This window comes from Phodopus roborovskii, unplaced genomic scaffold, assembly GCF_943737965.1.
Source record: "Phodopus roborovskii unplaced genomic scaffold, PHOROB, whole genome shotgun sequence".
NCBI classification, from domain to species: domain Eukaryota; kingdom Metazoa; phylum Chordata; class Mammalia; order Rodentia; family Cricetidae; genus Phodopus; species Phodopus roborovskii.
Window position 1 is genome coordinate 4,516,638 of NW_026126516.1, and position 9,836 is coordinate 4,526,473.

The 9,836-nt window shown below is 48.3% G+C and overlaps 1 protein-coding gene across 1 annotated transcript; it reads right to left on the reverse strand.

Moving 5' to 3' along the window:
• Positions 1 to 1,443: 1,443 nt before the first annotated feature.
• Positions 1,444 to 5,848, reverse strand: LOC127231019 (alpha-1-antitrypsin 1-6). Its single transcript, XM_051196394.1, has 4 exons — positions 5,221 to 5,848; positions 3,501 to 3,774; positions 2,435 to 2,582; positions 1,444 to 1,632 (listed from the first exon to the last, which is right to left on the reverse strand). Exons 1-4 carry the CDS (start codon positions 5,846 to 5,848, stop codon positions 1,444 to 1,446), a joined length of 1,239 nt encoding a protein of 412 aa, XP_051052351.1.
• Positions 5,849 to 9,836: the final 3,988 nt, after the last annotated feature.

The following is a 9,836-nucleotide window of genomic DNA, read 5'->3' on the forward strand; positions in this document are numbered from 1 at the left end:
GCGGCCTTGCCTAAATGAGGTTGACCCATCAGAGGATTCCCTCCTGGTGGGCTGACACCCAGAACTTCAATTGCAACTTGATGCTTCTCTAGCATGGCCAGTGACACCTTGTCTCTCGCCAGATTTGTGATGTGCTGCTACAGGCGTTTAGGGAATGTTCTCCAGTCCCATCCATGGGGAGGTCTGGCTCCTACAGAATACCCCTGATGGGAAGGATACCATCCCTCACGATGGCACATGGGCTACTGAGATGGAAAAAAAAGGCCATAATATATCAAAATAGACTTTATCATCCCCAAGAGAAATACTATGGCTCAGAGTTGGATGACTTTGCAGAGTTCACATAATGTGCATGTGTCAGTCTCAACTAGAACCCAGGTCCTGACACCCTGTAATCGAGTGTCACTACCATCATGAGGATGGTCTTATCTTCGGTGGCGTTTGGGGAGGTTGGCAGTACTAGTAGACCACATAAAAAGTGTCACCTTTAGAGAAATACTTGGTGTGTGTTAATTAATGAGTCCTGTGAAATCACATGACTATAACATGTTTGATGTAAAATATTAATCTTATGATTCAAGCCAAAGGTTTCTGTCCACATTTATTCAGGGATGGGGGGGTGTCCCTAGATGAGCTTGGAATGGGTAGTATCCCATAGACAGAGGTGTTCTGGGCAGTAGCTGCATTCTCTGGGATGGGGCTTCTGGCTGCTGTAGGCAGATAACAAGGTTGATGGCTGACAAGGGCAGGGATGGACCGCCTGACCCCATGACAAGGTGAATCCTGAGGTCTACTCCGAGACTTACATTGCCCTTGGAATACTACATCGAGAGTCTGAAAATGGGGGTAGGGGCAGATGCATATGACTTCAGGAAGATCTCAGGGGACCATGGGAAAGGATAGGTGTTCTTCTGTAGTGATATGTCCTTGATATGACCATTTTGAGCCATCTGTACAGCATGGCTTCATGGTCAGCAAGGATGAGGGAATCAAAGTAAGTGACTTTGGGCTCACAGGCCTGACTGGCTTGAGAAGACGGCCAAGATCCAGAGAACTTCCTGTTCATTGGGGGACTTGTGAGACACCTCTGGCAGGGAAGAAATGACAAGGACAGAGGCTGGGGTCCTGCTCCATCTCCTCCAGCCGTTCTCAGGAAATTCCCAGTAAGATAGAGAGAATAAGGCCCAGTAGGTTGACACAATGCAACCAGAAGGTGACAAGGTCCGCTCCCTTCAGTGCTGGAGATGTGACAACATGGGTACAGGAGACACAGAGACGTGTCATGACCTTGAGTCTCCACACACCCCAGGGAACAGAGGAAGGCACAGACACCGCCAGTAGAGGGGTTTGCTGGACACTCAGGCGTAGGCAAAACTATCCCATGTTTAATGTCAGCAGGGAGGGGACGTGGCTCTCAGGAGAGGGGCTGATTCCCAAGAGCAGTTACTTTCTGGGATCTACCACCCTGCCTAATAAGAGGGGGATATTGTTTGTTAGGTCCTGGATGAAGATTAGGAAGGGTCTATTTAGTTTAACAAGAGGAAGGTCAGACCATTGTTTCTGTCCAAGGCATGGACCTTTAGTGGGATTGGTCCCCTTGTCATCGAGGGTCAGCATGGCCTTGCTTAGCACCTGTAGGAAGGGGAACAGAGGCATGTCAGAAGGGGGCAGCAGCCACCATGGCCTATTGCAAAGCTCTCATGTGGGACTCACGAAGGTAGAGCTTGTGTCCACTCTTTCTGATACTGCCCTGCCCTCAGCCTGTTCCATGGTGGTCACCTTTCTCTTCTTCCTCCAGGCTTTGCCTGCTTTGGCCCACTCGCTTCCGTGTTCCCTTCCTGATTCCATCTCTCCTCATAGCTTCACAGTGGGAGGGACGTTTGTACTTCCTGTCCTCTGCACAAGGGCGCCCTTTCCAGTGGGTAGCTGTCAGCCCTTTGGAGACTGGGTTTCTGAAGATGACCCTGAGTGTCCAGACTCCAAGGGTATCTAGCCCGTTCTGAACTGCCTTTCATTTCCCCGAACCAGTAGTATCTTCAGAAAACTCATTAAGATTTCTGGCTTTGTAGTTGACTAGTCGCTCTATAAGCCACAGGTGGAAAAATTCTAGGATAATGTCCCAGGCCACTAAGCCTAAGTATCTCTGTAGGAATATGGGTAATTTAAATACCAAGGACTCAATGGTCCCAGGAAAAAGGTGAGATGGAGGTTCAGAGAGACCATTCAGGGAATGTACTTACATTATCAGCAGCACAAAATCCCCCCTATTGAAGCTTTGACCTCTGACCCCATCCTCCAGATAAATCTCAAAAGTCCTCCATAGGAGCTTGCCTTGATTCACACCCTTTCCCTTCTCCTGACCCTCACTCCTGAGCTACACCCCTACCTACTTGACTCAGACAGACTCTGGGACCACATTGTGAGGTGACCTCACCTTGAAGGACTTCTGAGGTGTGTTTTGCATGATCTCGGAGCTGTTGGCTTCCTCGTTGAAAACAGGGGTGATTCCTAGTAGGTCCATCACTGATTCCACGTCATAGGTCTCAGACAGTGACAATATGGGTATGTGCACCTTGACCATCCTAGCGAAGAGGAGAGGAAGCTTTTCTTTAGTGTGAACGGGACACTTTGTCCACAGAGCCCCTAAAATGCCACCTCCTCCGAGAAGTCCTCCAGGCAGACTCAGGCTGTCTCATTGTGTCCTGCAGTGTTTGGTCACCCTCCCCTTATTCAACCAGGGTAACCCCCCCCCCCCGCACTCGCAGGAGAGTGGGAGTCAGTGTGGGAGTCAGTGTCTCTGAGTGCAGCTCCTCTCCCTGCTATGCTGAAGGCTCAGTGCTCAGTTTGGGCCTTGGGCTCTCAACAGCTCCATCCCCAGCCCCAGCTGGTTTCTCTGCTCTCTTTCGCAGGTTCTGGGCATAGAAAGTGCTGCTCCAGGCAGCGGAGTGGCACCTTGGCCTATAGTTCACCTCAGGCCTGCCAGAGTGCTCATTCATTTCCTAACACATCTCACTCACACAGCATCTGCTTGCTGATTTGCAGGGCCTGGTAAACTCCACTTTGCAAGAGAGATGGAGGAATGGAGTTCTTTTCTGTCTGAGATTTTTGACACAGTTTCTTCTCCTATCCTCCAAACATCCATGGACCCTCCACCTCGACCTCTAACCTATAAGGTGGCTAGGGCCTGAGAGCCATCTCCATCTTCTTGAATCAGCCATAATATACACTGCAGCTGTGGTCCATGCCCTGGGCTCTGCCTATTGAGGCTGTAATGTGTCCATACCCGGGTATGATTTCCCCTGAGGACAGCATGTCCACCTCTTTGTTTCAAGCATGGTTTCCATCAACAAGCCTTGCCTATGCTATAGGAATGAACATTTCTCTGTCTAGAAGCTCAAAGTGGCTGTGGTCCCAGCTTCTGGCCAGTCTTCTAGGGCCTTTGCCATGTGCTGATCAGAGGTTGGGTGGCTCTGGGTGGTTCCTGGGACAGGGGGACTCACCTTAGGCTAAATTTTTGAATCATCTGGCGGAAGTGAGGGTAGGTCAGTCTCTGCTCTAGCTGGTGCAACTTTATATTATCAGGTATGATGAAGTAGGCTATGACACTGCCTTGGCCATTGCTATGCACCAGCACCGTGCTAGACAGATTGGAGACTTGGAACAGATGATACACACCCACATTATTGACTGTCGGTAAATTCATGGTCTGTTTGCGTCCTAAGTAGAAATCCTCCATCTTGATGAACTGACAATAAAAGTTGCTGATAATTTTGCCTGGAGATGATGAAGAGGGTGCGTTAGCCAGGATGGGTCTAGGGCTGTGAAACTGTATGAGTAGAAAGGAGCCAGGAGTCTCCTCTTGGAGATCAGCTAAACCCAGAAGAAGAATGGACATAAGATGGCGCAAGGGCTTTGTGAGGGTCACTTGGACTTGGGGAAGGATGTAGAACTTGATTCTACCAGATTCCAAAGGTAACTTTACCTTTGAAAAGAATTAATATTATGTTTACTTAATGGTTCCTTGGGAATGCTAAATCTTAATGAATACAGGTGGTCAGTGGCCCCTAAGTCTCTCTCTCTCTATCACACACACACACACACACATACACACATACACACACACACACACACATACATACATACATACATGTACACATACACATACATACACACACACACATACACATACACACACACACACACACGTTTTGTTTCACTGGAGGCTTCTAAAGCTTCTTGCCCTTTTTAGGCAATGGTTTAATTTATTTTCAAGACAAACCTTTCTGGTACCTTGAGTCCTTTTCTGAACCCCTAGATGCAGTGCAAATACTTAGGTAGCTTTCCAAGGGCTGTACAAAAACACGATCATCATAGTCATCCAAATAGGTAAGGGCCCCAGGGACCTATCCTCACAGTCATGAATGAGTAGGACCCTCAGAGACCCTGGGCTTCATGTTCTCATTGGAGGTGTGAGGGTCTGGGAAGGGAATGAAACTATGACTTGGGTGCTGTGCTCTGCAGGACTTTGTCCAGGGAAAAGGGAGCTCAGGGAAGAGGAGCAGGCCTAGCCCCAACCCCCAGTCCTTCCTGTGGCTGTATCTTCCCTTGGTGCACAGACGTTCCCCTGAGGATCCTTACCTAGCCATTGTCAGGAAGGAGGTCAAGCTTGCGGCCAAGGTTAGTTAATCAGGTGCATACACTCCACAGAGTTCCATGCACTGTTATCAGCTCACTAATTCTTCTAATTCTTTCATAGCCCCACAGCATTGGACTAGCTCTGTCCATGGTAAAACAGACAGTCATTCCCAAAGCAGATATAATGGCTTTTCCAACAGACAGGCAGTGGATGATGGAGGCCACACTAGAAGCCAATGTTTTCAGGCTCCAAAGATGACTCTACAACACTTATTGTGTCTCAGAGTGTTTCTCCACGGAAACTGCCCTATGTGTACCATGCTGTAATTTCTTTCAGAAAATACTCTATATTCTGTTTCACTCACAAGAATTTCAAAAGAACATCTGTACAATGATTATCTTACAAGGTCAGCTAAGGAGTTGCTTTAATCCTCCATCCTCCAATCTTATTGGTTGTTGAAAATTATTATCTAGGCATTTTCCCCTCCTCTATTTTGAGGTGCCAAGGAGGCAGAACATTGAAATATGACCATCTATTTGGAAAAGTTTCCTGGAGCCAGCCCAGCTTAGCGACATCACCCTTACCATTCCAGACAATGTAGTCCATCAGGGCAAGGAATGTGTCATTCTTCAGCTCGTTGACCATGTCTACGATTTCCTTGTTGGTTTTCTTCATCATGTAATTGTTGATCTGTGCCTTGGCCCTATTGCTGTCTCTGAAGTTGGTGGGGATGACTTCAGAGAAGTACAGGTCCTTGATTGTCTCCAGGGATTTGTCCACCAGTTTCAGGTCCTGGTGGATGAACATGCTGTTACCACTTTTCAGTGAGGTTACCTCTGTGGCCTGGTTGATGGCATGGAGTAGATACTGGAAACACCTGTGGATCTCGGCTTCAGGCAAGCCTGTTTTGTTGAGCTTCAGGGCCTCCAGGATGTGTTGACTAACTTTACCTTTGGCTCCTAGGGAAAGCATTAAAATTGAAGCAACAACCCTTATAGGGGAGAATAAAATATTTCCAGATCTTGACTTCTGGGCCATCTGTTTGTACAAAGAGATGGAGACATTGCTGACTGTGAGAGCAACCTTCCGGCAATGAAAACGATTAATGCCCGAGTCATTATAGAGTCCTTCATATGTAGCTTGGGTTCCGGGAAGCAGGTAGCACAGGCCTACCAGCAAGAGGAATCCATGGGAGAAAAAGGGTGTCATCATTCTGCAAGACAGAGAAAGGGACACAATCCTAAGTGGTGTCAACTTCTCCTAACCAATGACTGGCACATCTGAAGATAAGCACGGTTTCTTACACCCGTGCTATACTCCCAGTCTGGGGGGAGTCACGTTTTACAGGCCGACCACTGGAAGAGTTAGTGACAATTAATCCTCAGTGCAGGCCATGTCTACACTTCCGATACATAAGAGCACTTTGCCGTCTTTCTCAGTCCCGCAGGGGAGCTAACTGAGGAGTTTCTTCACGAGGCCATAACATCCCAGAGAGGTTAAAGAACACATTCAAGACAGTGAACAGTGACTATGGCAGAACCGGGTCCCACAGCAGGCTCTCTGGGGCCCACTCCACTCCCATCCACAATGACAACACAAGAGAAACCGCCCTGTTTAACAAAGCTCCGTGCCACTAGCGTCCGTGTGACTTGTAATAAAGGTCAATTTCTGAGCCTCTTTTTAAGAACAGAAATAGGAAGGGTATTAGGAGTGTAAACACAGACATGGGTGCTTATACCTGGATATTGGATATGATTTTGGGGGCAGTTTGTAGGTTTGGTAAATTCTAGCCCTTTTTTTTTTTTAAATTTTTTTTTTTTTTTTTAAATTCTGGCCTTTTGTACCAGCCTTCAGCCATCAGGCTGGAACCAGGAATAACACCCCAAATATTAAAGGGGATAGAGGGGTTGGAAAGGCAGCAGCTCATTTGAGGAGAGAGAGAGAGAGAGAGAGAGAGAGAGAGAGAGAGAGAGAGAGAGAGAGAGAGAGAGAGAGAGAGAGGTCAAGGCCCGTTGTGGCTTCCGGTAGAGGGTCGTGGGACTGGGTATAAAAGGATTCCCAAGCTGAGAACACTGGGTGTGGGAATGGGGTAGAGCGCTGCCTGAGATGTCTCCTCAGTACCCTCCTCAAAAACAGGTGGAGACACAGAAAGGTAAGCAACCCAGAGCCAGCCCAGGCCTAGAGGGTTTCCTCAGGAAGAGGTAGGCCACCAGGCCACCAGGTCAGAGGATAAACTGTATTCTGGGAGCCTGAGGGAGGTCTTTGCTCTCCTCTGGATCTGCCCATAGGAGTTGAGTCCTCAGTATGGAGGAAGTATGGAGGCAGGTGGGAAGGGTGGCTGTGCCCTTCCCATGGGTTCAGACGGACGCTGGTTACAGACTTACTGAGCAGAGTCGGCAAAGGCGGTGAGAAGCTCGTGGGCTGGGCGTGAGGCACTGACTGCCCCTTTAGCTCTTGCCCTGGGGACTTATAGGCACGGCAGAGTGTGGGAGATACTCGGTCCCTGTGTGTGTAATGATATTCCATGAGGGAGGAGAGCCCGGGGCAGCCTGTAATCTCAACTAGGAGCAGGTGTACCATGGGTCGCGTGGCCCGAGGGCCTGGCTGTCTTTCCCTGACCTGACTTAGTGAAGCAGAACTGGTCAGTACCACCTATCTAGAAGGGTAACAGAGGGAGCTCTGTGGCCATTGTAGCCTGCCCCAGGAAGTTGCATGGGTCCACACGTATGCCTAGCCTTTGTGTCTTCAATAATTGTCACCCGCAGGAAGTCAGTGAGTGTGTTTCCATTCCCGGCCTGAGACGCCTCCCTTGGGTGCTAGGACCTGTGCTGCACTGCACTCAAACTCTGTTGTTTTGTGACAGGGTGGGGATAATGGCCCAGTGCCTCAGAAAAGGGTCTCTGGTGTAGCTGAGAGACCATTGACGGTGGCCACTCCAGGGAGGAGGGACCTTGCTGGAGGGCTAGGAGAAGGGGACCCGTTCACCCTCATGTGTGCAGCTGATCCCTGTAACCCACGTGACTTCCCTCACAGACACATACCTTAAAAACACATACAGGGCCACAGACCCAGATGCAAAGCACACACACACTCACAAACGGCATGGTAAGAAAGCGCTTCCTTCCGGAGTCAGAGGCACGCAGATCTCTGTGAGTTCAAGGCCAGCCTGCTCTACAGAGTGAGTGCCAGGACTGTTACACAAAGAAACCCTGTCTCAAAAAACCAGGGTGAGAGAGAGAGAGAGGATGAGAGAGGAAGGAAGGAAGGAAGGAAGGCCTCTCTAAGATGCCAAGCCTGCAAGGGTCTTGAGGTTGCAGAAGTTGTCATCTGGTGACATTATGCTCTACACTCATTACACTCACCCAGTGATGTAATTTTAAAATGAATAGATACGGCCAGGCAGTGGTGGCCCACGCCTTTAATTCCAGCATTCAGGAGGCAGAGGCAGGTGGATCTCTATGAGTTCAAGGCCAGCCTGGTCTACAGAGCTGGGTCCAGGATAGCTAGGGCTGTTATACAGAGAAACATCTCAAAAAACCAAAATAAAATAAATAAATAAATAAATAAAATGAATAGATACTATTCTGCATCCAGTTTTGCTTGCCCACCTATCCAGACATTAATGGGCACATAGCTTAGGGGCGCACATATTTTAACTTGGGTATATTGTGCTGTCCTGAACGTGAGTGTAGAGGTTTCTTTCAAGGTCCTTTCACTTCTTTGGGGATAAAGGGAGATGACATTGCTGGGACATGTGGTGTGTGGGTGTGTGGTTAATCTTGGTGAGCAGCTTGACTGGACTTGGAAAGGCCTCAGGAATCCATGTGGTGTAGCTCTTGACGTGTCCCTGAGTGTTTTTTTTTTTTTTTTTTTTTTTTTTTTTTTTAGAGATAGTCAGCCCTGACTTAATCTATGGCTTAACCAGGGTGTGGAGTATGTGATGCCATTTTGAGGGCAGTGATGAGTGCCAATAGAAGCTACCTGGCTGGAGGACGTAGTCAGTGGGTGTCTGCCCCTAAGGCTGCCTTTTGCCCTGGCTTCTTTCTGTCATCCCTCTTTTCTCTTTCTCTGTCCACCATGAAGTGCAGAACAGCCTTTGTGGCCACGATGTTGTGTCCAAGTAGAGAGAGGCAAACAACCAGGAGAAAGTGCTCTGTGAGACCACAAGGCAGGATAAATGTTGGGCTCTTTTAGTTGCTGTAGTCAGATATTTGGTTACTATGGTGTAAGCGTAATTGAAACAGAAAATCAGCTCTAGAGATGTGGCATTATTGCTGTGGCAGAAGCTGAATGTGGGGGACCAGTTGGGGGTTGATTCCAGATGTGGGCTAGAGAAACCCCGGGGTAGTATGAGAAAGAATCAACGCGCGTGCTAGAGCAGCTGCCTGCAGGTTGTGTAAAGGACTTCAGTCACACTGTTCCTGATGTCTCACTCGTGATGCTGTGCCAAGTTTTTCAGAGACGCTGCTTCCTGAAGTCCCTCTAACCCACACTGATGTGGCAACCCCTCCCCTGTGGAGAGGAAGAGTGTATCTTCTTTGGGGAAATATCCAAGGTTTAATGGATTTGTTTGGTTTCTGGTTTGAAACTGTGTGTGTGTGTGTGTGTGTGTGTGTGTGTGTGTGTGTGTGTGTCCATCTGTCTGTCTGTCTGCTGTGTATGTCTGTCTTTCTGCCTGTCTGTGAGTGTGTTTGTCTCTGTGTGTGTCCATCTGTCTGTCTGTCTGTCTGCTGTGTATGTCTGTCTTTCTGTCTGTGAGTGTGTTTGTCTCTGTGTGTGTGTGTGTCCATCTGTCTGTCTGTCTGTCTGCTGTGTATGTCTGTCTTTCTGCCTGTCTATGAGTGTGTTTGTCTCTGTGTGTGTCCATCTGTCTGTCTGTCTGCTGTGTATGTCTGTCTTTCTGCCTGTCTATGAGTGTGTTTGTCTCTCTGTGTGTCCATCTGTCTGTCTGTCTGCTGTGTATGTCTGTCTTTCTGTCTGTCTGTGAGTGTGTTTGTCTCTGTGTGTGTGTGTGTGTGTCCATCTGTCTGTCTGTCTGCTGTGTGTGTCTGTCTTTCTGTCTGTGAGTGTGTTTGTCTGAGTGTGTCTGTCTGTGAGTGTGTATGTACATAACGATGTATTCTATTTCACAATTACATTTTCAGATATTATTACCAGGGAATCGCTCTGAAGCGATTTCTCACATTCTGTGTGTTTTCCT

Bases quoted from the DNA above. Each gene is read 5' to 3' on its own strand.
- LOC127231019 (XM_051196394.1), bottom strand. From the start codon at position 5,848: ATGATGACACCCTTTTTCTCCCATGGATTCCTCTTGCTGGTAGGCCTG. The intron at 3,775-5,220 runs GTAAGGGTGATG...CATCATCTCCAG, and splicing joins GGACTACATTGTCTGGAATG to GCAAAATTATCAGCAACTTT. The intron at 1,633-2,434 runs GTGAGGTCACCT...CCCTTCCTACAG, and splicing joins CACCTCAGAAGTCCTTCAAG to GTGCTAAGCAAGGCCATGCT.